Source organism: Apis cerana, linkage group LG4, assembly GCF_029169275.1.
Source record: "Apis cerana isolate GH-2021 linkage group LG4, AcerK_1.0, whole genome shotgun sequence".
In the NCBI taxonomy this organism is placed as follows: Eukaryota; Metazoa; Arthropoda; class Insecta; order Hymenoptera; family Apidae; genus Apis; species Apis cerana.
In genome coordinates, this window is record NC_083855.1 from 7,793,164 (window position 1) to 7,820,230 (window position 27,067).

General features: G+C 25.3%; 4 protein-coding genes and 1 long non-coding RNA gene across 7 annotated transcripts; 3 read left to right on the forward strand and 2 right to left on the reverse strand.

Moving 5' to 3' along the window:
- Window positions 1-3,117: 3,117 nt before the first annotated feature.
- Window positions 3,118-6,171, reverse strand: LOC107995678 (E3 ubiquitin-protein ligase RAD18). Its single transcript, XM_017053332.3, is given in 8 exon segments — window positions 3,118-3,706; window positions 3,923-4,246; window positions 4,249-4,680; window positions 4,749-4,809; window positions 4,887-5,142; window positions 5,281-5,818; window positions 5,893-5,971; window positions 6,038-6,171. Coding segments are annotated over 8 exon segments (2,088 nt in total). The 5' UTR covers window positions 6,068-6,171; the 3' UTR covers window positions 3,118-3,338.
- Window positions 6,172-6,407: 236 nt separating this feature from the next.
- On the forward strand, window positions 6,408-7,413 carry LOC107995679 (MICOS complex subunit MIC13). The gene is made up of 3 exons (XM_017053333.3): window positions 6,408-6,547; window positions 6,671-6,830; window positions 7,052-7,413. The coding sequence occupies exons 1-3, from the start codon at window positions 6,534-6,536 to the stop codon at window positions 7,220-7,222; spliced, it is 345 nt and encodes a 114-aa protein (XP_016908822.1). The 5' UTR covers window positions 6,408-6,533; the 3' UTR covers window positions 7,223-7,413.
- LOC107995677 (splicing factor 3A subunit 1) lies at window positions 7,106-11,709 on the forward strand. 2 transcript variants are annotated; one of them, XM_062073931.1, is made up of 12 exons: window positions 7,106-7,246; window positions 7,691-7,881; window positions 8,388-8,718; window positions 8,797-8,956; window positions 9,035-9,316; window positions 9,401-9,511; window positions 9,572-9,743; window positions 9,916-10,599; window positions 10,877-10,938; window positions 11,035-11,142; window positions 11,214-11,387; window positions 11,495-11,709. In XM_062073931.1, the coding sequence occupies exons 2-12, from the start codon at window positions 7,767-7,769 to the stop codon at window positions 11,594-11,596; spliced, it is 2,301 nt and encodes a 766-aa protein (XP_061929915.1). In that variant the 5' UTR covers window positions 7,106-7,246; window positions 7,691-7,766; the 3' UTR covers window positions 11,597-11,709. The 2 variants fall into 2 exon arrangements, with proteins under 2 accessions (XP_061929915.1, XP_016908820.1); XM_017053331.3 differs by lacking the exon at window positions 7,106-7,246 and having other exon boundaries at window positions 7,631-7,881.
- Window positions 11,701-21,310, reverse strand: LOC107995664 (xylulose kinase). Its single transcript, XM_017053317.3, has 12 exons — window positions 20,815-21,310; window positions 18,617-18,699; window positions 18,225-18,378; window positions 17,447-17,626; window positions 16,245-16,346; window positions 15,189-15,320; window positions 14,449-14,602; window positions 13,496-13,640; window positions 13,029-13,318; window positions 12,802-12,899; window positions 12,489-12,629; window positions 11,701-12,409 (listed from the first exon to the last, which is right to left on the reverse strand). Exons 1-12 carry the CDS (start codon window positions 20,866-20,868, stop codon window positions 12,338-12,340), a joined length of 1,605 nt encoding a protein of 534 aa, XP_016908806.1. The 5' UTR covers window positions 20,869-21,310; the 3' UTR covers window positions 11,701-12,337.
- Window positions 20,470-26,596, forward strand: LOC107995665 (uncharacterized). Of its 2 annotated transcripts, none has more exons than XR_009829520.1 (3): window positions 20,470-20,714; window positions 21,764-22,016; window positions 22,110-23,792. It is a non-coding gene; the product is annotated as an uncharacterized LOC107995665 (long non-coding RNA). The 2 variants fall into 2 exon arrangements; XR_001765608.3 differs by lacking the exon at window positions 21,764-22,016 and adding an exon at window positions 24,000-26,596 and having other exon boundaries at window positions 20,477-20,714; window positions 22,110-23,507.
- Window positions 26,597-27,067: the final 471 nt, after the last annotated feature.

Genomic DNA, 27,067 nt, shown 5'->3' on the forward strand with positions numbered 1-27,067 from the left:
TTTTATAAATTTTCGCTCTGAGCAAACCTCTCTATCTTTTAGAGGATTTGAAACCACAAGACATTCAATGTATAATTGTAAAAAGTTTATATTATATCTAACTTGTATGAATATCTCAAAGACACTATTTACAAATATTTTAAATTTTAATGAAAGATATTTTAATATCATAAAGAATATCTATGTTGAAATTTGATTGTAGAAACTAGGCTGAATTAAATTTATAACGAGAAATTCTTGTTGCTATCAATTTCTTAGGCAAAATAAATATATGTTTTTAAAATTCGTTAGGGGAAAGCCTTTAAATATAAATTTTTAAATGAGTAAAATCGAAATTCGAAAGTCTTGTGATTTAAAAAGTTAGTATGATAATTAAAATTTCACTGAAAAAGATTAAAATGCACGGTTTCGAATCCTACATCCATTAAAAATTAACAAATTCGTCAACACGACATAAATTGCTTCTTGACAATCCAACGATTGTCCGCTGTAATTGAATGAAAACTTTCTTGAATTTCAAGAAAAGTTTATAATGTGATTCATCGTGATAATCTTTTTGAAAAAAAAAAAACAATAAATGTGTTACTAAAATAAAATTCTATAAATAAATATTCTAATTAATAACAAAATATTCCTAATTGTATATAAAATTTCTTCTATCAATGTCTACATATTTACAATAATACAATATCTATAAAACAAAAGTGATTAAAATTTTTCGAAATTTTAATAAAAGCAATAAAGAAAAATAATAATAATAATAATAAATAATAATAATAATAATAATAATAAATAATAATAATAATAATAATAATAATAAATCAAATTTGATAATCAAAAAATTAATCAAACATACATAAAAAATATAACACGATATAATATATAATAGGAAAATTAATAAAAAAAATTCTTTATATATCACATCACTGAACTATGTAAATATCTGTAACATAGTTTTATTTTCAAAGTTAGAAGACAAGATATAATTCGAATACTTCGAACATATCGTTGCAGACTATATCACATACTGCACGTATTTGCGAAATGTAATATGAAATATGCTTGCAATCACAAATATGCTCATAAAATCATAATAAAATCAATATATCACATTTTCTTTCGAATAACATGTTCTTAATAATTTTTGTAAATATAACATTTTAAATGTTATACTTGTGTAATATAAATAAAAATGATATATTGTTTGAAAGAAAGTGTGATAATTATTATGCAGAATCTTTTATTGCAATAATGTTGTTAATATTTCTCGAAACAAAATTATTCGTGTATTATCTATAAGAGAAATGATAAAGAAAAATTGTATGAAATAAAATCGTAATCGTATTATATTAAAGTCCTGTGTCATAGAAATGACTTAAGGCTTCTTGAATTTTAGCAACATTCTTTAAAATGTTCACATGTAGTAAAATGCTTTCACTTGGCGCGGAAGAAAAGACATAAATTCTCCAGATTAATTATAAATCTCTACTTTCTATAATTTGATAATTTTAAATAATTAAAAAGCTTTTATATATATCTATACGCTATTTTTCTTAATTATAAATAATGTTTATTAAACATTGTTTGATACTAAATTATTGAACAATGAAAATAATAGCACGAATTTAAAACTATTAGTTCTTTAAAAGAGCGTAATTGTCTAGAAATAAATTTATAAATATTATTTTCACACTAGATTCTAATTTAATTTTACTTTTTAAATCGATCTTTATGTTCCGTATGATCTGTATGTCAATTTCAATTTTAAAAAATTGATTTGTTATTAAATTTAAAAAAAATGAAAATAGGTTATATTCAAATATCTTAAATATTTATAGATATTTCAAATTTTTAAATTTAAAACATTACTTTTATATCTTTTTTCTTTTTTTAATTTTCTTTAAAATTACCATGGATCTCTATACACAGGAAAAATTGCTTAATGTATTTAGAAGTACAATAAACGTTGAGTAACTACCTCGCGTGATGCCATACCATGCAACAGTGGTTCTCAAACTTTTTATGCGTAACCATTCAAAAAAATAAAAAGTAATTATATAAATCAATAAATTATTCAGTAGTATAGAATAAAATATTACAAAAAATTCTAACAATTTAAATCTATAATTTTATCAAAAAATAGTAAGACAAGAAACATATTTTTAACAATAAATTTATTTTTGAAAACATTAAAATGTAAACATTAAAAAGAATATAAAACAGAATAAATTATTTATATAAAAGAAAAGATAATATATAATATATAATCATTTAAAATGGAAATAAAATAATATATGATATAACAATTTAATCAAAATAATAATTTAACTATTTAATTACGCATAGAAAAACACATATTAACCAATAAAGAAATTTTTTTCAAATATATTCATAAAAATGAAACTTATCGTTATATAAATTTTTAAAATATATTGGTTTCGCAAAGAAAAAAAGTTTCAGAAACACTATCACTTATAAATATTTAACATTAAAAAATTATTAGGGCGACTCAATTAAAAAAAAATCATTAAAAATTTTATTCCTATTAATATATGTTGCGCTTGTATTTATTCAAAAACAAAAATAATATACAAGAATAATAAATCACTATAATTATAATAGTATATTTAAAAAAGAACAAAGTGTATTTAAAAAAGAATAAAATGTTTTTCATAAATGTGATAGTCCATTAAAATGTTAGAAACTCTTAAAGTTATATATAAAAAATATTAGAAAATATAATTAGAAAAAATAAAATGTACATAAAATTAAATGTATAAATGATACCAAAGTGTATGAAAAACAATATATAGAATAAAGACACATATTTTATGCCTAAATAATGTCAAAGACAGCTATTTTAGTGTTAAGTAAATTAAGCTTCTTATATTATTATTAATATCAATATGAAGCTTATATTATTGTTAATATCTACATGAAGGTGAAATGTAAAATTTTATGTGTTTGTCATCATTTTACCATTGTTGATCCCTTTCTGATCAAAACATTACAATAAAATTTGGTGTCTTTGATAAAGAGTTTTGTATTTTTTTTTCTTTATAATAAATTAATATTAAAATGAGAAGGAGAATAAAATTGTAGACATATAATTGTATATATATTAAAAAAATTAAAATATAATTACTTTTTTCATATTTAATGTAAGATAAATATATATACTTATTTATTAAATATTTAATAAAAAATATATAATAAAGTCAAATATAAAATATAAATTAATACAAAGAAATAGTTATTTTTTTACATCATTATATTTCAAAATTTCAAAATTAAATTTCAAGCAAAATAAATCAAAACACTTAATTTAAAGTTTAATTTTATGAATTATTATCTTTTATTTTTCTTCTAGTAGATTTTCTTAAAACAGATATATCTTCTGTATTTCGCTCTCGTTTTCTTAATCGTGATTTATTTCGTAAATATTTAATCGTTTCATCATTAGAAGTACATAAAGATTCTTCGATATTTGTTTCTTTAGTGTCAGGAGAATTATGAGATGATTTTTTAATTTTTTTTTTTATATTTGGTATGATTTTATCATCAGTTTGCATTAAATCGCGTGTTCTCTTTTGAAGAGATTGAATTCTATTATATTCAGGAGAAGAACTTACATTTTCTTTTTCCAAATTTGAAAAATTGATTACACTATTATTTAAAAATCCATAATTAGTAGAATGTAATTCTCCTGTAAGATTGTTTTAAAATAATAATTAATTCAAAAATATATAATTTCTATAATAAATCAAATTTTTTTTATGTTCAAATCAAAATTATATAATTCTTTTTATTCTGAGAATGCTTATATTGAATCACATATAGATCAATAAAAGATATTTATATAATATCCATAAAAAATATAAAATAAAATTTGATTAACTTTTAATAGAATCTTATTACATACCATAATTAAATTTATTGTCAGTGCTATCATTACTTGATAAATCACATGCAATATCTTGCAAGACAGATTTTGATTTCTTATCTTGTCTTTCTTCTTGATCTAGAATTCTATCAGAATCAAGATCTTTTATGTTTGAATTAACAGAATTTATCTGTTGTTTTTCATTTTTTGAAGATAATTCTTTGTTTCTTCGTAATTTCTTATATTTGGAAGTATTAGATAGATCTTTAAAATTATTTGATACATCTTCACAAAATGTGTTTATCATTATTGATTGTGTTAGTGGATCATAAGTAGAATCATTAAATGCATTTAAATTATCATTTTTTCTGTTTTATTTATAGGTGAATGATTAGATAGCATTGATTGTTCTTGATTATCATTTTCCTGATCAGTTGTTTCAGATTTATTTTGTAAAACAGTACTATTGGAAGGAGATGATTCTACATTAAAAAATTTGTTTGGCTCAGTACTAGAATACATTTGTAATGGACAAGTAGAATCTGAATCAGAATCCTCAATATATACATCAGATTTTAAAGAATTAAAATCATTTTGTTCAATATAAATCATTGAATCATCTAAATTTTCTTTTGTTTGACATTTATCTGAAACATCCTCATTAATCTCTCTTTCTATACTTTCCTTCAATAAACTACGTCTTACTGATGGTCGTTTTGTATTATCAACGCGTTTAATATTATCAACGCGTTTAATATTTTTGATTAAATTTTCAAAACTATCTTTATGTGCTTCCACTAATAAAAAAATTAATTATTAAAATATTATATACATTACATGAAAAAACTTAAAAATTTAAACTTACAATATTTTTTTCTTTCATTTTCTATAACATTTTGTTCTGTATTTCTAGTAAAATTTAGTTTCTGAAAGTTAATAATTTTATTAAAATATCAAAACATAATTTAGAAAATTTAAATAAAATAATATAATGAGTATTTACATTTAAAAATGTTTTATTAATTTTTCTTTCTAAATTTTCTTCATCTTCACATTGTTTTATTAATTCTGAAATTGATCGTGGATTTGATTTATCACATTCTGCATTATAAAGAATAATGTATCTTTGTAATCTATTTTCCATAGTCCTTCGATCTCCTTGTAATGATAAACCAAATTCTTTTAATTTTTTTCTTAATATAGCATCTTTCATTAAATTAAATACTAATTTTGGTAATGGTTTACGTATTGATTCTTTTCTGTAAAAATAAATAATGCTTTTATATGTATACATATGATATAACAGAATGTATATATTTTAAAATTTTATTAATATGTAAGATAAAAAAAAGATTATAAAAATAAATGCAAAGAAATTTAAATTTGATTACTCTTACATTTGAGGTTTTTCTTTCATTGATTCTCTTTTTAGACAATCATCAAGATGTCTATTTATTTTTATTTCTGAAATAGTAACTTTACATACTGGACATATAACAACCTTAGTTTTTTCTATATTTGTTACTGTTGGACGTTTATGTCTTTTAGGTGTAAACATTAAAGGTATTTTAGATGTTCCACTTGTACTAGGACTAAATATATTGTTTTGTACATTTATAGATGGTGAAATGTTATTTTCAGAAGTATTATTAATAATTTGATTACATATAATTTTATTTTCTTGTACATTTACATTTGTATCATTACTTTGATGCAATAATTTTGGTATAGTAGAAACTTGATTGTTTTCATCAAATTTTGTAAATTGAATATGAATTTGTAAAACTCTTTTTAACTTATCTTTGATTTGTGAAAATTGTGTTATAATTTCATCTAAGATTTTATTTTTTCTCAAATCCTTCTCAAAAGTTTCTGCAAAACATGCAGGACATTGTGTTTTATAATGTAAATATTTTCTAATACATAGAGAACAATCTAAAATTTAAAAGAAAAATAATAAAATATAAAATTTTATTAATTTATAAAAAACAAATATTTTTTTATCTTACAATTGTGAGAACATGATGTCATAACAGATGTATCCATAAATTCATAGCATATTCCACAAATTAATAAATTTTCTATGTCCTATAAGGAAAGTAATGTAATTATCTGCATTATAAATAAGTAAATTTTGATGATAACAATTTTTACCTTTAATGCTATATATTCTTGAGGCCACATTGTATAATGATATATAATAAATATACAAAATAATTTTAAGGTTAATTTTAATAATTCTTTTACAATTATAATAAATACATTTTTTAAAATAACAAATAAACAAATTTAATATTATATATCATCTGTTAAAAATATAAAGACATAAAAGATGAAATAGAAATAAATTTATTATTATATTAATATTTTTTTTCAATCATATATACATTGTATACATTTACTACGTAAACCATGATAACTATATGTAATTATATAGTTTTCAGATATAAAATATCTTATAATTAAAAAATATTTTACATGTTTGGGTAATTGTTTAATATATACATATAAAAAGATAAAGTAATTAATATTTGTAAATATTTAAGTATCGAACCGGAAATTGTCAAAAGGTTTTACGTAATTTTCATGTTTCTATATAATAAGCGAAGGTGCAGCAAAACTATTGTGTCAAAATAATTTATTTTATACCATGAATTTAATTCGGTTAGTAAGTTTCTAAATCTATGAAGAATATTTTTTTATTATAATATTTGAATATAATATATATATATATATAAAGAATTTAGATTTTAAAGTTAGTTTTAAAGTTGAAGGTTATGTTTTTAGGTTTGGCATAAAATCCAGTATTGTTGGTGGTATCGTATATTATACTTATAAGGAAGGATTATGGTCAAAATCAGAAGAAACTGCTGCATTGTATAAAAAATTAAACATAAAAATTGCTCCATATGTTCAAGAAAATGTACCTGAAAAAATTACAAAAGAGGTAATTTTATTTGATGTCATTTATTATTCAATATTTTAAAAAAATTAAAATTAATATTTCTTATTCTTTATAATAAAATGGTATAATGATATTATGTTCAATAGATATTTAAATTTTTAACTTTCTAATATTTATACAATTTAATATTTGACATATTTTGCAAAGAAATAACATGTTATTTAAAATGATTAAAAAATTATGAAATATTTGTTTTTATTTAGATATCTCAGCTACCAAGTGTGACAGATATTACAAATTTTATTAAAGTAACTTGGAACAAAGGTGTTATGTCCAGCATGGAATTTATCTCTAATTTACCAACACATACTTTTAATAGTGCTACTAGTTTATATGAAACTACACAAAGCTACATAAAAGAACTTAGTGTATAAAAACAAACATTTTTATGTAATATTGTTAGTATTTTCTTCTATATATTTTAGATAAATATTATATAATTAATATTTATAAATAAGAAATTTATTATTTATTTTATTTTTGAAGTTGTTTTTATTTATGAATATGCCTATGAAATTGCATCAGTATAATATGAATAAAGAAAATAATTAATATATATAAAAAATCTATTTATTTTTTTTAAGTAATTAAATATTTAAACATTAATTTGAAATATACTATTACTTTACAAACGTATTATTACTTTAACTCAAATTTTGCTTAAATATTACGTTTAAGCTTAAAGAAGTTATTTTATGAATTATCTAGGAACATTTTCTATTTTTTCTATTGCATTGTTGGATGCATTGACTAAACTTTCTTGTGTTCATAAAAATTCAGCTTTAGTAAATGAAATGTCAGTGAAAAGCATCCTAAATCGACATCATTGTATCATATTTCAGAAGTATGTATATGTGATAAATAGTAAAATAGTGGCTTACATATTAAAATTAAGTGAATAAAAAAAATTATTAAGTAATGCCTGCACAAGAAGTTGCTGTTGTACAACCACCGGCGACTGAAAATGAAGAAAATACTGCACCATCATCTCAACCCATCGTAGGCATTATTTATCCTCCACCGGAGGTTAGAAGTATCCTTTGACAATATATATTTTGAAAAGAAAGCAATGATTATATGTTTCAATGGTTTTGAATGATCTTTGTAATCAAAATATTTTTTTTATATGCATAATTATTATAAATTAGAGTAATAATTAAAATAATTATAACGTACAATATTGGTTGTGTATATTGATTTATATATTGTTATTAATAAATCATTACATTATTTCTCTTATTTCTTACTATGTAATTTAATTTATTTATATTTTACTTTTATATATTTTTTTTTAAAGAAAATAAAATTTGAAAATTTATCTTATATTGATTTATTATATTTTAATTATTTATAAATATCTATCAAATTATAATAGTATATCATATTAAGTATAATGAGTTGATTATTAAATATGTTAAAAAACAAGTTATGCAAAATATGTTAATGCAAAATAAATTTATACATGCATTTTTATTTTGCAAAAATTATTTATTCATTGGCATTTATTTGTATTGTAATTCTCCTTATGTAAAAATTTAGATATTGTTGATAAAACTGCCAGTTTTGTGGCTAGAAATGGACCAGAGTTTGAATCAAGAATTAGACAAAATGAATTAGGAAATCCGAAATTTAATTTCTTAAATTTTGGTGATCCATACCATGCATATTATCAACATAAAGTGAAAGAATTTAAAGAAGGAAAAGGTCAAGAGCCTACTATAGGATCAGGACCTGGAAAAACAATTAATCTTAGTGCTCATCAAAAACAACAAGAAATTTTGAAACAAGTTGAACAACCATTTATTCCAAGAGATACTCCTGCAGAATTTGAATTTATTGCTGATCCACCTTCTATTTCAGCTTTAGATTTGTATATATTTTAATTAAATGTTGTATTTTTTATATATAATAGTTTACATAAAAAAAAATATGAATTATTTTATTTTAGGGATATTGTAAAACTTACAGCACAATTTGTAGCTCGTAATGGTCGTCAATTTTTAACAAACTTAATGAATAGAGAACAAAGAAATTTTCAATTTGATTTTTTACGTCCACAACATTCCTTGTTTCAGTATTTTACAAAACTCTTGGAACAATATACTAAAGTATATAAAATTATATTCTTATTTTTATAATTAGATATTAATCTTGAATTTTTTATTTAAATTAATATAAATTTATAGGTATTGATTCCACCTAAAGATTTATTACCTCGTTTACGCGAAGAAGCTTCTAATATGGATAAAATTTTGGAACAAGTTAAATACCGCGCTGAATGGTTAAAATATCAAGAAGCTCAAAGACGTAAAGAAGAAGAGGAATTAGAACGCGAAAGAGTTGCATATGCGCAAATTGATTGGCATGATTTTGTTGTAGTCGAGACTGTTGATTATCAACAATTTGAAGTTGGTAATTTTCCAGCTCCAACGACGCCTGACGAAGTTGGTGCTCGAGTACTTATGCAAGTAATAAAATTTTATAAATTCTACTTTATTTTAAAATATTCCAATAAAATTTATTGTTTCTTTGATAATTTCTTAAATTTTTAGGAAAGAATAGAAGAAGGTGAAGATGTAGAAATGCAGATTGATAGTGAAGGAGAAGATGAAATGCAAAGTCGTACAGAAGGTGAAAAAGATCGTGCAAAAGATAATAATCAAGTAAGTGTTATATATTTATAATAAAATGTTTTCATATTAATAACGAATTTATATTATAAGGTACAAGATATGGAAGAGGATTCAAGTGATGAAGATGATGTATCACCTCCAGGTGATACTCATAAATTGAAAGAACCGAAACCACGTGATAGTAATAACATGCAACCTCCACCATTGCCACCTACTCCAGGAAATGTTGTAGTAAAGAAGGGATATGATCCTAAACAACATGGTAAATAAAAACATCATAAATAATGATAAAGATAAACGAAAATATTTAAATATGTGAATTGAAAAAGAATTAATTATCAAAATTATAGAAATTAGAAATTTTTAATTATTAAAAATTATAGAGATTATAAAAATAATTAAATAAAATACATATATATATATATTTTTTACAGCAAATAAAACTGCACGTCCTGCTGCTCCCGACGAATACTTGATATCTCCAATCACTGGAGAACGTATACCTGCAAGTAAAGTCCAAGAGCACATGCGAATTGGATTATTGGATCCACGTTGGGTGGAACAAAGAGACAAACATCTTGATAAGTTAGCTCAAGAAACAGTATTTGCACCTGGTACAGCGATTGAAGCCAGTTTGAAACAACTTGCTGAGAGACGTACCGATATTTTCGGTGTCGGTGATGAAGAAACTGCTATTGGTAAAAAGATCGGAGAAGAAGATAAAAAGAAAGATGACAAAGTTACATGGGATGGACATACATCAAGTGTTGAAGCAGCAACTAGAGCAGCTAGAGCAAATATTACTTTGGAAGAACAAATTCACCAAATACATAAAGTTAAAGGACTTCTTCCAGATGAAGAAAAAGAAAAGATTGGTCCAAAACCTGCTAATCGCGCAGCTGAATTGTCGCATATGGCAGCAGCTGCTTCAAAACCTCAAGCCACATTAAAGGCACCTCCAAAACCACCAGCTCCAAAACCAGTACCTGTTCCCACACAACCACCACCACCTCCTACTATGAGTATGCCTACTATGGGAATTCCTCAACCAATGATGCCGCAAGCACCGATGATGATGATGGCTCCTATGCCTCCGATTCGACCACCACCGCTTATGAGTAATTTTATTATTAATTTTTAATGAAATATTAGAAATCTCGTAATCAAAGTTAATAGCTTCTTTATCCTTTTTTGCACAATATTGCTCTTGTTTTTTGTATATAATGAATATCTTCTTATCGTATATCCTGCTATATTAGTAAATCTGAGCGTTCAAATACAAAATGGTTATTAGTATTAAATTTTTCAATTTTTTTTTTAATTATAAATTATAAACATATATAATGTATGTATTAAATATCATACATTTATTAAATTAAATGTTTTTATTTTTAGCACCAGCAATGTCGCCATTTATGCCAACACCACCACCTATGCAACCACCAATGACATCTGCTGTAAATATTTATGACTTAAAATAATTTCTAATTAATATTGTTTTAATTGTTTTTTAAATAGATTTTTATATATATTTATTTTAATTGGTTTTTAAGATTGGATTAAAACATGCTACTGAACCTATGGAAGAAGAACCTCAAACTAAGAAACTTAGAACTGAAGATTCATTGATACCAGAACAACAATTTTTGGCTAGAAACAAGGTATATGTTAATGATTAAAATTAAAAAAATATTATATACAAACATACATAAGTATATATTTTATTTTTCAGGGTCCTGTACAATTAAATATTGCTGCACCAATGATGACAGAAAAAGCAGAATGGAAATTAAATGGCCAAACATTAAATATTACTTTGCAATTAAGTGATACTGTGGCAACAATGAAAGCTCTTATTCATGAACAAACTGGTATGCCTCCTGGCAAACAAAAATTACAATATGAGGTATGATATAAGTGAAATTAATATTTAATATAAATTATATTCGAATATTTATATATTTTTCTAATATTTTTAATTTCATATACAATAGTTATTGATCTTTTTTATAGGGAATGTTCTTTAAGGATAGCAATACTCTTGCATATTACAATTTAACATCTGGCAATATAATTAATCTTTTACCAAAAGAAAGAGGTGGTAGAAAAAAATAAAACAGAAAATTTTTAAATATAATTATAAATTTACTTAAAAGATTTAAAAAATCAACATATTAATAAAAATGTTACAATCGCTTTTAATGAATAAAAAACATCTATAATATTAATGATTTTTTTTAATTATATTTCTTTTATTCCATAATTATAATAAGTTATGATTATAATAAATTAATAATATATAATAAAATTTATGAGTATATAAATATAAAATTATTTTTATTTATATATTTAGTTTTTATTTAAAAAATTGCACTTAGATCATCTTGTACTTTCATTAATAAGGCATTAGCAATATAATTAGCTATATTATTTAATAAAATATTAAAACAGCATTTGCAAATTATTTAAAATATTTATATATATTTTTTTTATATTTATATTTTTATATTTATTTTAATAATTTATAATTTCTTTAAAAAAGCATTGCTTTTTTATTTTATATAAAAAATTCACGATAATATATTCGATTCGAATATTTCTAATTAAATCTTATATCTTCGATTCATTATAATCGAAATATTTATAATTCCAATACTTGAAATTTGAAAGCAAATTTTTTAAAATTACACAAAAAATATATACAATTTTTTTTAGAATAGAATTCTATCAATATTTTTAAGTTATAAAATGTTCTAAATGCGACAATTGCTTTTATATTTTAGGCTGTAATATTATGCATTATTATGCATTATTAAAATTTTTTGCTTTGCTTTTACTTTATGCATATGTAACCCTTTATTTTGTACTTATTTTGTTTTTAATTTGTTCTATGATTTTCCGATAACGTATAACCATTGCTTTATATATCTAAAAATAATACAGAAGAAAATAATTAAATATATATTATTTGGAAAAATATAAAATTGATTTTTAATATATCACTTACTGATTCTGCATCATCATAAGGCCGACATATAAGTGTTGGTTCTGGTAAACATCGAGTTATCTCGTCAAAATTACATTCATTTCGTAGCAAAGCATATTTCGCTTGATAAGCTGCACCTATCACAGCTGAATTAGCAACTTCCTATTAAATAGAAATATTAAATAGAATAATAATATTGAAAAAAAATTTTAAATAAAAATATAATTACTTTTTAAAATATTATTTTTGAAATAAGAAAATATTAATTTAAAGATGATATTTTATTATACTAATATAAAAATAGAAATAATTAAGATAATTAAAATAGAATTACCGATATATATACTGGTGAATTAAAAACATCAGCAAGCACTTGCAATATAGCTTTGTTCATAGATGCACCTCCAGTCGCAATAATACGTGTATTTGATCCTATAAATAAAGGAATTATTATTCTTAATTATCTATTACAGAAAATACTATTTATTTCCAACAGTTTATAATATTTTTAATTTAATTACATAAAAGAAATAGGAAAATTGTAGATATTATTTTATTTACCGATAACAAAACCAAAATCTTCAGCATGAGCTCTTTTCGCAACGAATTGACCCTCGATTAAGGCTCTTACTTCAACTTCTTTTGAACTATAGCGCGAAATTTCATTATTCGCTTTGTTAAATCTATGATCGCCAATAACAAATGGCAATATTTCTTGTATGTCGAAGTATAAACCTAAATTTCCAAAATTACCACGCGGAGTACTTTCCAGCAATTCGTTGAAAATTTGCCAAGAACTTTGTGCTGCGCTGTCACGTATTCTTTCGCGAGTTAGAGATCCATTTTTAAAGCTGAAAATTTAATAATCAATATAATAAATTTATCATAAATTCTTATTTTCTCAATTTCTAAATCATATATATATATATATGTATCATTTCATATATTTTTCATCTGCCATAATTTTTTCTCCAATTATATTAAAAAACATTTTATTTTATTGTTAAAATAATATTAAAAAATATTACCAAAGTAATGCCATATAAGCTTTATCATCAAGAGGATTGCAAAAAATATGTCCTTCCAGAGCAGTTTTCGGTTTATTTAGCCATAAAAATAAAGTATCACTTGTTCCTAAGCTACAAGCAATATCTCCTTCTTTCAATCTCATTCCTACATAATAATAAATACATATATATTTATTAGTTGTATATTATTCAATTATTAACTTATTTATTTATATGATGAATATCCTTAATTTATAATTTATTACAAAAAATCGTAATAAATTTTACATATATTTAAATATATTCTTGTTATAAATTGAATTATAGTATATTTTACAATCCATTAACTTGTTGCAATTTGTTAAAATATTTTAGTGTATTATATTCGAATATAAAAAAAGTTAGTCAAAAGAAATTTGCATTTATATATATTCTTGCATAAAATGTAATTCTCAAGTCTCATTTAAATATAAAACCAATTTTAAATGATGTCATTTAGTACTTTAAAATGTAATTATCAAAGATTTTTTTAAGAAATTTTAAGAAAAATATTAAACATATTATATATTTAAACATAACAGAATTATTTAAATATTTAACATTTTAATATATCACAGTTCAAATCAAATATAAATATAAAAATTATAAAAAAGAAAAAAAATAGAAATAAAAATTTAAAAAGATATATTGATAAATCAATTAAATCAAGCGATTCAGAATTCATTCAACAGTTTCCTTAACGGTAAATTGCAAATTATAATTGACTTGAAAAATCTCATTAATCATTCCGTACGGGGAGCGAAAGTTTATACGTATCTATACATGCCAATTAGATATGTATTTACATGAATATTCATGAGGGCATTCGGTACTCAAAGAATCGAGACTTGTCGAAAGACGAAGTAGTGCGTATAAATTAATACTGTTGGTCAAATAAAAAAAAATGATTCGTGCAAGCGATCTTGTATGCTTACCTATTAGAGAACTGGAATTGTCGCCCGTGAATGCAATTATCCGACATGCCTTGTCGAAGCCGAATCTTTCGACGAAATAGGACGAAATTGGTCCGATATCGGTGCCCGGGGAAACTGGTTTCCCGAGTTTTTTTCGTAAATCAGGACCGCAAGCCTGAACAAATAGATTCGATGAATATTGAAAAAGTAAAGCGAATAATGTGGTATTTGCATTAAAAAAATAAATTGTAAGTAATTAATATTGAATTTATTGAATTTTATGTGTTTTGTATTTTCTATTTTTGTTGAAAATGGACTTATCATTAAGTTGATAATAATTTTAGAAATTAGAAAAGAATTATAAAAAATTATAAAAATAATGTTTTAATATAAAATATTTTCACGATAAATATAAGAAAATTTTCCAATACATGAATTTTGTTTAATATATATATAAACAAATACTTTTCCATTAATTATTCTTGCATTAATTATAAAATTTTCTGATTTTCAATTTTAGAATTTCGATAAATTTTCCAATCGTAAATGTATTGAAAATTAAATTGAAATGGAACGCATAAAATTTGCAGATTTATAAATAATTACGAAATATTTTTATGTAATATCACAGTTTCTCACGAAATTATTTTTGAAAGAAAGAATGTTTATTTTTATTCCCAAATAAAAATATTTTATTATATTATATTATATTTTAGCATATTTAAAAGTAATCTAATAACTATCAATGATAATCATCTAACCTCTAACAAGATGTCATCCCAATCTTTCGTATGAATATTTAATAAGTTCATTCCAGAACCATCGGACCAATCAATGGGTGCAAAATCTCCCAAAAACAAGGAAGCAAGAAAACTGCTAATCAAAGAAATTCTCTGAAAGAAATATTTAAAAATTATTGATTTAATATAAAAAAAAATGGTTACGAAATTTTATTTAAATTTTACTTCATAATGCGTATTAGTGACGTATATATTATTTCATTCTCATTGACATTATTAACATTAGATGTCTTTATAAATAGAAATTTTAACAGCATGTTAAAAGAAATATTCTAAATATTCTAAACAAGCAATGCTTGATACAATTTTTATTAAAAATATCAAGATTGATCGAAATAAATAAAGATAGTTAGTCATTGATATTGCGATTATAGAAAATAATTGATATAATCTATTCATATTTTATATTATTATTTTATATTGTTATTATATTTCTATTTTTAAATAATATTTTAAATAATTTTCAAATAATAATTTTATTATTTACTAATTTTATTATATTTATTATTTTAATCTAATAAATTAAATATGTAATACACAAACTTAATCCCATTAGTAATTTCTATCTTATTATTAATTCTTTAAGAATTATAAATCTATTTAATAAAAAATCTTAAAAAATAGTCTCAAATATTCAATCACGATACAATTTATAAAAATTTGTTCATTTCTTTTTTTTTTTGTAACAATTATTAGTAACAATTCTAAAATTCACTAATTTTTCTATAATCGTAATAAAAACGACCTAAATAGAAGTGACATCGAGCTAGACATTATATCTATTAAAAAATAACAATTCAAACAGGTGAGTAATCATTGTTATCAGACTACCGTTAGTATTATGCATCTCTACAAAAGCTATGGATCACCAGAACCATCATTCATCATCACACAAGTACAAAAATCTGAAATAAATGTAATGCACGTATATGTGGAATAGATCCACATTTATCGAATACCTCGATCAATCGGCGTCCCGAAATTTGTTCAACGAAGCCGTAAGTGTAGTGGATATACCTTAGTAGAATTGTAGGCTTCCGGTTTGGTGCGTGCTATTTTCGCTATCTGAGGTCCTGAGAATCTTTCATATGCTCGTGATCCCGTTATCTCTGCTAATTTCTGTAATAAGCCATTATGACAGATTGTATAAGAATAATTGATTAGCATATTAAATTAGTGTATCGATTAATTATGAATCAATTTGATTTTCGCCATCTTTACTAACGACACCTTTTGTCGGCATTATAATTTATATTATATAACATCGACGCTAGATGTCACGTCGACATGTTCTATTTAGACATCTATTATCGAACAATAATTTTATTTAGACATTTTGTTCAGAAGATGAATCATAAAAATCAATAAAATACTTAATTAATCATTGAAAATAGGTTAACGTCGACTTTTCAATGAATATAAAAATATCCTGTGGAACGATATTAGAATCTCTTTTCTATTATATTTTTTTGTTTAAGACATTTGGTGAATATCAAGAAACATCGAAAAAAAATATATGAATATATTGTTTATTTTTTCTACCATAAACCAAGGTAATCTTTTATCAAAAAAAATTTTTTTAGCAATTTTAATTGCTAATTTATTCAAAACTTATTAATTTTTGTTTGAAATATTTTTTTATTAAATTATCGTTAAATGTTTGAAAAATTATGTATATCAATTTGTTGAACATTCTATATATATATATATATATATATATATATATATATATATATTCAATGGATACGATCGAAAACTTGCAAAATATGCAAATTGCCAATTAATTCTTTGATATGAATGAATATTCATAGAAATTCGCAATCGAGAATTTCTAGAGAATGATACGCATTTTAAAAAGTTTTTGAAGGAATGTTTATTTTTAATAAATAAAATGAATCTTTCTAGGTTTATAGGTGGAACGATTAAAATAAAAAAGAAATCTTGGCTTCTTGATTGGATACAACAAAAGAAAATTAAAACTAAAATTCAGGATATTATTTTCTTCATTATTTTCGCACTGTTAATTTTATGATACATTTTTGTTTAACATATCCCAAGTTTTATTAGAATATAATTAATTACGAAATAGTAAATTATGATACTAATGAAAAAACTGTGGAACGATATATATGAACAAAATGTAGAATTTTATGAAATGGTTCTGATTTTAAAAAGGTAAAATTTCTGTATTATTCATAAAATAAAAAGAAAACACATACTTCAGGACCGCCTACAGCTTCTTCTAACATCTTACATTCTTCGGTAGTGCTGGAATCCATCCACACAGGTGATCGTGTGACCGAAAAAGCAACTATTAACTGTATGGATAAGAATTGCGCAGGATCCAATTGCTGCAAATATTTTTGACTGTCCTTGTTCCAGTAAACTGTGCCATGTTGCTATGTCACAATAAATAAAGATAACATTATCGTTTGTTTTGTGTTTTTACAACGGTAAAATGTTTATGAGAATTTATAAGAATTATATGTTGCAAAATTTCATTTTTCAATATATAATTGAAAACATAAATTGAATTTTTGAATTTTTAATATGAAGGTTGAATTAAAATTTTATATTAACAATATCGAAAATTTACGAAAGTTTAAGTAAACGATTTGTTTGCGTCAAATGAAAAAAAAATATTACATATAAGACTAATTAAATCTTGATTTTATGTTAATCGATCTTTTTTATAATCGTTTATATCAGTGATTCTTTTTGTTGCATCTAAATGACTAAAAATAACAAATTTATTCATCTATTAAGTCTTAAAATGATAATATATGAATATTTCATAAAAAATGAATATTAAATATATATTTATATACATTATTATACACATATTTTTTTTTAATTTATAGCTTTAATAATGTTACATCTTGTGGCAAAACTTAATTGACATGAAAATAATTAGATTGACAGATTTACTATATGTATTGTAATTTATGAATCATCGTTTTTAAACATTTCTATCTCAATGTTTTCATATTATTTTACCTGTGCACATCCAGAAATGGCTGCCACTTTGCTAAAATCAACGCCACATACGCGCAATTTATCAAGAATCATATCCAGAGCATTGATCCACATTACAACAGGAGCTACTATTACATTTGGCTCATCTTTTTTGTGAATGACGCCTCCATATGTTCTACAATTATTGAATGTTTAATAATTAAAATAATTAAATGAAAGAGAAAGAGAGAATTGAATTTTTACAAAAAATGAAAGATTGACATGAAAATGAATATTTTTTTGTTTATAATTATATTTTAAAATTTATGTAATATATCAATGCTCTAATTCAAAAAAAAAAGATGAAATGTTAAAACTAAAAATGTATGAAAAAATATAAAAATCATAATAAAAACATAATGAATGACACATACCTAAATCCTGGTAAATCAGTATCGAATTGTACACTGGTTTCATGAAGAACGGCGAGATTGTTATCAACGACAACTGCTTTCAACTATAAATACCAAAAAATACTTATTAATTGTTTTTTTTCTATATTTATTTTCATACTGTTTTTTCCATTTCTTATCTTTGGTATCAAAATTAACAAATAAGTCACATGTAACACATTATGTGAGAATAATAAGATTAGAAAATATATCTCCTTACGACACGGCCAATTAGTTATGCTATCTTAAAACGTAATACGAAATTTATTGCGTACTCTGAAATTCAAAATTTGTTTATCTATCGAATAAATATATATAGACATAATGTTTGATATATACTTTTGATCATATAATCAAATGAAAAATTATTTTATTAAATAAAAAATGTTCGAATATACTACCACCTGTGAATTTCATTCATACATGTAAAAATTGTGAAACATGTAAGATCAGAATGAAATTGTATGATTAAATAAATATTATTATTATCAAAAAAGATTGTGAAATAAGATACAGTTAAGAATCATAAAATACATAGCGCACATATTACAGAAAAAAAATGTCAAAATATTAAGAAAAATTTTATAATTACAATATAAATCTTATAATAAAATTAAATTCAGAAATTTCGAAAAGTTTTGATGTTTATTTATAAATTTACTTAAAAATTTCTTCAAATTCAATAATTTAAATAAATAAATAAATTTTAATCGCTTTTAAATTTGGACATAATAATTTGGAATAATTTATAATAATAAATATTATATAAAATTTTTTAATTTTAAAAAATGATGTATAATTTAATATAGTAAATAAAAATGATATCTCATAGAATCAATTACAATATATCATTTATAATAGTATATCATTCATAATTCAGTTCTTTCTTCCTTTTTGAAAGATGATTAATATTGCATAAATAAAAATTGTGAATTGATCGTAACGTCTAGGTATGATTAATGAATTTTCGAGCAATAGTATTTTCCTTAAGAGATGCTTTAGAATTTCAATTATCATTTCGAGCGTTCCTAATGTTCCGCGTTTTTCATTGCAAACAGAGAGATACACTTTTCTTTCGCCCGTATCGTTCCAATGCTTAATGTTATCGTTACGTTAGATAATAGTGACCCATTGGGCGAGTATCATGCTGTGAACTGCTTATATATTAATCAACAAAGACGAATTTTCATGTCATTTTTGTAAACTATTGATTATAATATTTTTCTAAATATAAATATTTTAATATAAATTGTAAAAATATAATTTAATGCGTAAAATTATTTTTAAGTTAATTATAACAATTTAGATTAATAATATTATCAATTGTTGTTCAGAAAATATTTTAATTATATAATTTTAATTTGTTATACTCCTTCAAGAAAAAGGGTTACATAATTGATTTGATTATTATATAATTAGAAACTTGAAAATACGATTTTAAATATTTACCAACAGAGATAATGTAAAGTATTTTATAATAAATATTTCAAATTTAAAAACTAAACAGATTAGATATTTGAATTCGATACTATAAAATCAGAGTTTGGCTTTAAAAAATTATGATTCATATTGTGATTTTTTAAAATACTATAAAAAATGAAATAATTAATACCAATAATGTATGTTTTATCTAAATAGATTCTTTTTAGATATTTTTTTTAATTATTATATCCTTATATATTCTTTCTTTCATCAAATTTATTAATTATACCTATGAAAAATAACTATACATTATTAATTTACGTATATAATTAATTTAATATTTTCTTCTAATATGATTTTTATAAATATCTAATTTTCATAGATTTAAAGAAAACGCGCGTTAACATGAGCGTGCGCAATAGATGATGCGCATAAAAAGCCAGTAAGTGAGCGTCGTTACGTGAGCATGAAAAAATAAATTATACTTCAAAGTAACAAATGTCAATTTGTGATTTACTGTATAATTATAGTGACTATTTTCGCGTGAAAAAAATATATAACATCGAAAGCAAGTAGTAAAAGAAAGAAAAGATAAAAAAATTAACCTTAATTAACAAGATTGTCATTTGTGTTTCGTGTCGACAAGTACTTTCATATGGTGAGAAAACATGTCATTCGTCGATAAGTATACAATCTTAACAGATGTTCATCTTATGATAAAAAACATGCCGTGAATATGCAATTTTTTAAGAATTTACCTGCTGTGTACTAAGATCAAATCCTAAATATGTTGCGTTCGAAGTAGCACTCATATTTTCAATTGTAACTACGTCAAAATCGTGGAAAATTCAATATAATAAAGATTCACTGCAACAAACAAGTCTTAAAAAAAACTAATACACTTCACTATAAGTCTGTACGTTTTTTTGAAACACGGGAAATTAATGTTTAAATCTAGTTGAGATCTAGTCTGTACGTGGTTCTACACTTGTTCTTAGTAAAAGCCGTTACGCGCTGTTTCGCGTTCATTACGCGTCTCAAAGTGACTAAATGAGAGTAGTCTTATCGTTATTATTAATAATCTAATGCTATTCGTTACGTAAGGCAGATTAATGCACAATAAAAGTTCTTCGAATTGGATTTATTTATCTTTTATAACATTTTCATAATATTTCGAATGCAACTGACAATGAATCGCTGTTGTACTATGATGAAGAGGTTAAGTTTCTGTCGATACTAATTTTCTTTCTGAGTATACTGAATTTCTTTACCGGCTGATCTATTGCGTAGGTATATACGATAAATTCACATTTGTGTTGCATTTGCTGAGAATTTCTCACAAGATAATTAAATAAGCATTAGTCATTGTTTAAATTATATACAAATTAATGAGATCTAATACGTTTTCACATACATCTATTTTGTTGAATAATAATATATATTACATTCTAAAATATCGTTGAATTATATATTATATTATTTTATATTATAAAATAAAAAGTATATATGACAAAGACACGAAGAAAAATTGTATTATTATTATTATATTATTTATAATAATACTATATAAAAAATTATGAAATAAAAGTGTTACATAAACTTATATGTTGTATCATGAAAATTTAAAATTATTATAAAAAGTAGTATATGTATTTCGATATTTTTTTTAAGAATTTGAAATAAAAGTAAAATTCTTTATATTAATAGGATTCGCGATACTGGTTTTTAAACCGGTTTGGCTCGTTACTGCGCAAACTACATAGACGCGTCTACAACATTCTACTAACTTGAAAAAAAAAGCAAATAACAAAATGATTTAATTTTTAATCTGAATTTTTAATACAAATATTATAATTTAAGTATATACTAATACTTAATTAATAATTAACCATAATATAACAATTCAAATATGTAATGTAATATAAGTCAAAAAAAAATTAAATTAAAAATTTTTGTGAAGGTAAAGAAACAAAATATTAGCATTATAAAATTTTTATTAATAAGCGAAACAAAATTTAACAAAAAATTACAAATTTTTGTTTTTATTTTTTAGTCATTATGTTTTCACGGATTCGAAGAATATGGAAGATCAAGCAATTACTTTAAAACAATTATTTCTAACACTAAAACTATCCGACAAGAACATAAAATATAGTTTGAAGTAATCTTTCGTTCCACCGGCGACAGGCGGCGTATGGTTGTCAGAAAGCAACGCGGGATAACCGCATCGCGCAGACCGAAACTAGCAAAAATAAACACTTTGCCGCGAGGCCATGAACCATTATATACTATGTATAGTTCGTTCAGAGACGTATCGAAGTCATAAATTATTATATCAATCGGTTGTACGATTGTCGCTATAGTGACATTTCTTATATCGTCGAAACATTTTTCTAGATTGATTTCATAACCTCTTTATGTTTTTAACAGATATCTAGTATATATACATATAGTACATTGGAGTATAAAGTTTGTCCAAAAAACAATTATCAAGAGTCAGCATAGGATTATAATAATTTACGAAAAATATCGTCATCGTTTTCTTGGAAAGACGAAAACGAGCACCCAAAGACGAGCGTGCATTGACGCCGCCCGATACTGGGTGGTAAGTCCATCGGTGCATAGTGGTGCAATCAGTTGTAGCAACGATGTTATATTGGTAGTGGTGCATCGTTTACGGTAGAGGGGGCGAAAGTATGACGAGAAGAGCAACGAAATGGTTGAAGGGTGGGAGGAAGAAAGAGATTGTTAAGTTATGTTAGTCGATATACGGGTTTGTTTGCGTAGTCAGTGACGGTGTAGGAGAGCGCGCGGCAACTGGGAGAGTAAAACGGCGCAAAGAAAAGAGAAAAAGAAGAAGAGGGAGGCGAAGTTGCGACCAGGGTGCCAGGGGGTCTGGCCCAAGCCTGTTTGTCGGTCCCGTTGCCCTATAATCGTGGTATACGGATAATGGTTTGGGTTAAGGGGACGTCAGGATGGGCCGTGCTAGAGGGGAAAGAGATCAGAGTAAAGAACGTGTATAGAAGAGCCGGCAGCAGCGGCGTCGAGACAGAGCAGTTTCAAACGTCTTGCACTTTCGTAGACGAAAAGGACGAGCCGACGCACACCCAATCGAGCGAAACTTTCGCTGGCTCGGCTTACCCATCGTTTGGCAAAGCTTTTCTTTCGATCTCGTTCTTGTCCAGGGAACCAAGCGATGATTTCTGGCCCAGCTATGCTAGCTTGAAAATGTAATTACCGAGAAAGCCAGTGGAGAATGTTCCGCTGACGCTTGAGGAATAGTTATTGAAAAATATAATATTTTGCTCATATTTGGCTGATTCAAATACATTTTTATAAAATTTGAATGATGTATAGTTTTATTATATTAGAAATTAATTAATTCATTGAAGGATGAATGAGATAATAGACGAAATAATTTTCATGATATGCTTGCATAAAATTGATTCTGGTATGTTACAAAAACAAGATATATTTTACTCAAGATATTAAACATATTGACTAATTTCTATATAAAAGATTCATAAATTCTTTATTTTACTAAATTTCTAAATTTTACTCTTAGAAAGTTATGATAACTATAAAATATGAATCTATCAATTTCAATTTAATTATTTGATTTGCATCATAATAAATAATTATATATTTTTTTTAAGTTAATCAAAAAATATGATAATGTATGTATCAATCAATTATTATATCATTTATTATATTAAATATATTAAATTAATTTCAATTTATTGTTTCATTTTTATTTAGTAAGTACATTTAATCAATATACATATAATTATATGAAAAAATAATAAATAATTCAATAAAATGATTAATATTATTAGAATAAAAAACTGCTTTTTGTTTAATATCTTTTTGAATCAGAAAAAGTTGCTTTCTGATTCATGAAAATTGTAATAATCATTACCATATTAACCTATATTACTATTAGTTTTCAGGAAGCAGCCACGAGGAAACTCTTCTTACAATAATTTTTTCCATATATATATCAACATAAAGTTTTATATTACGAAAAACTAAAGCACGAGATGAAAAGAACCATGTATTAAAGATAACAGGACAAGAAATTGTAGCATTGTCCATCTATAACAGTGAGTTGAATGCTTGTTTAACGCGTGTACGATACGCGAAAGAATTTGCTGCGAGTTGAGAGGGGGATTTGCCCGATTGGTTCGATGTTTTCTACATTGACAAACACAGTGCTAGCGCGGGAAGAGGGTTGGATTCGATCGTGAAATTTTTTGGAAGAGTAGAGTTTCATTATCTAAACACATCGTCGTCGAATATATTGACAGGGAGGCGGGAAAAAAAGGGAGGAGGAAAGGGATGATGGGGATGGTGCAGAAGCGGCGGATGGCGTCGGCGACAGCCGGCAGAGCCACGTCGTCGCCGTCGAACGGACGACGATGAAACGACGGGCAGGCTCTCTCGTGCAGACGAAACGTGTGGAGTGAGAGACGGAAAGGGAGAAAGAGACAGCCGGGCGCCGATTCCAGCGACCGGCCGGCTAACCTCGACGCCAACCGTGGAACGTCGCCGACACCGTCGCCGCCACTGGCCGACCCACGACACCACGACGAAGACGACGATGACGACGAGCACGACGACCACGACGACGATGTCGACGACGACCACGACGTCGACCAATGCAAGAATACTTCTTCTGTTGGCATCGTGGCATCGTCACGACGGGGGTGGGACAGTGTGCGTCGGTCGCCAAGCAGGAGGGCGCCCTTCCCTACTCCCAGCCTCCATTCGCATCTCCTTTTGCACACCGACGCACATGTTTGCTTTGGTATTGTCAGCTGAATTTCCCGATCCCGGGATACGTCAATAGCGTGATGTTTTGTTCGGGAATAATTATGAATCTGTGGACTTACGTGGCGAGCGGTGCCAGCGCGTCTTTACTATCTCTAACGGGGGTTCCCTTCGTTCGCCCTCCTCTTTAGAAAAACGGAACGACGATCCCCCATCCTTTCCTTTCGGTCGCTCCTCGATCGTAAGAATCGTTTGTTCTGGGGGAATGGCGTTTGGTTTTATGGTTCTTACGGAATTCATGTAATATCGATCAAGCTACGAAAGAAATGTTTTCAAAACCTGTTTACTTCGAAAAGTTTTCCTCTTCGAATCCGTTTACTCGCGGCTCCTAGGGTAATCGTAAATAGATCGACGATTCAAATTAAGGCCGCGTCTGTCTTGACGTGTGAAAGATTATTAGTTTTTTTGTTTTATTAATCAAAAAATGCAACAGTATATTGTGTGCGTATTTATATATATATATATATATATATATATATATGAAGTATCGTTTTTCTCTGTCGAATATTACTATTAGATATCTGAAAAGAATTTATTTTTTATTGAAGTACGTATCTTTTATTAAAATATTTCTTATGCATTCTATCTTTGAAGTAATATGATAGCAACTTCGTTATAAAAAATAAGAAAAAAAGAAAGAGCTACATAAAGATTCGTATCGTAAAATAATAAACATAATTGAGACATAATTTGTTAAAAACATTACAAGAATATAAAACTTGAACAAATGGCGATTCGAACGGTTGAATTGCCACGAGTACTCCTAGATCCAGCACGATAACTCATTTTTTCGGCGGATAGAAACGGCGCCTGTGTGTATAGAGGATGTTCCCTCCCGGTACCCATGTTTTAACCCATGCCAGCGCCTACCCCCGGCATATCCACGAAAAGTAGAAGCGAGCCATTGGGGCGGAAGATGACTACGACGGCTCCAGCGAGGGGCGCCAAGTGTTTTGATGCTTGTTATGCGAAGGGGAGCTTGATAAACAACGAGTTGGAGAACGAAGCCGGACCTAGATCGTCACCATCACCTCTTCCACCCACACTCGAAACCGACATCCGACTGACTGGCTACGATTGTGTCATTACAAGAGAATTGATATCACGATACTATAACCGTCCCTTCTTGTTTTTTCCTCTATAGTATATACAGGAGGAGGGTACGACTCGTAAAGTGGAATCGCTAACGCGCGTTGATTGCTTGGCAACAAATTGAAATCGCCCGGTACCGTTACAAATGTGCAATAATCCGTGGAATCTAAAAGTATCCGGTAGACCTTATTTCGATTTGTAAGTTTTCTAAATAAATATTCGATATTATGGATATAGGGAAAATTGATGAAGAGATGAAGAAATGATTATCGTGATAATAGATTACTGTAATGGTATAAAAGCTGTTTTGAATAATCGAATTTTTTAGAAATTTTTTTAAAAAATTGAATAAATTTAATAAATCATGGAAAAAGATTAAAACATTTAGTTTTAATCAATTAGATAAATTCTTGAAACATCACGTATATCAATGAATTTAATATTTGCAGTAAAACAAATTTAAAAAAATCAATATTTAACAGAAAAAAAATAAGGATTCTTATTCTTTTTTCTCTTCTCTATTAATTGTTCTAATTATATTATTAAAAAAACAATATGAAATATGAATTTAACATGTAATAAAATATTAACAAAATAAATTTTGAAACTTTATTTGAATTTTTTTAAAGTTTGTGTGGATATATTTAATGATTTAATTTTAAAGAGTATGTTAAATATCTAATGCATGTTAAATAAGAAATAAATGAAGAGTTAAGTGAACGATGTTCGAAAATACTTAGATTTTTGGATTATCAAGATTTGTTGGATAATTTATAATGTTGCATTCCAACGCTACGGAATTAGATGCACTAATGATCCTTCCCACACACACACACACATACGTATCATTCCGTTTCACCCCATCGCTATCATTATCCGCGTTCCGGCCCGCCCAAAACGAAGCATGTATTTAAATGCATGTGCTCGCTAGAAATAGTATTTGACTTTTAACGAAACAAGCAAACATACGTTTAGCATTTATCTGCGTACCTACTTAGCACCAGGAAAAATACGAGTATCCGTAGATTATAGGTCGGTTAACTTGCTCTGTCCAAGAATATAATTCACTTGTCATTTTAGTAACTAAAT

What these genes read in the sequence shown, in the direction of transcription:
- LOC107995679 (XM_017053333.3), top strand. An exon ending in CTGAAAAAATTACAAAAGAG is followed by an intron (nt 6,831 to 7,051) that starts GTAATTTTATTT and finishes GTTTTTATTTAG; the next exon opens with ATATCTCAGCTACCAAGTGT.
- LOC107995677 (XM_062073931.1), top strand. Translation starts at nt 7,767, where the DNA reads ATGCCTGCACAAGAAGTTGCTGTTGTACAACCACCGGCGACTGAAAAT. An exon ending in GTGCAAAAGATAATAATCAA is followed by an intron (nt 9,512 to 9,571) that starts GTAAGTGTTATA and finishes TTATATTATAAG; the next exon opens with GTACAAGATATGGAAGAGGA. An exon ending in TCGACCACCACCGCTTATGA is followed by an intron (nt 10,600 to 10,876) that starts GTAATTTTATTA and finishes TTTTATTTTTAG; the next exon opens with CACCAGCAATGTCGCCATTT.
- LOC107995664 (XM_017053317.3), bottom strand. Translation starts at nt 20,868, where the DNA reads ATGAGTGCTACTTCGAACGCAACATATTTAGGATTTGATCTTAGTACA. An exon ending in TTGATCTTAGTACACAGCAG is followed by an intron (nt 18,700 to 20,814) that starts GTAAATTCTTAA and finishes TGGTATTTATAG; the next exon opens with TTGAAAGCAGTTGTCGTTGA. An exon ending in ACTGATTTACCAGGATTTAG is followed by an intron (nt 18,379 to 18,616) that starts GTATGTGTCATT and finishes CAATAATTGTAG; the next exon opens with AACATATGGAGGCGTCATTC.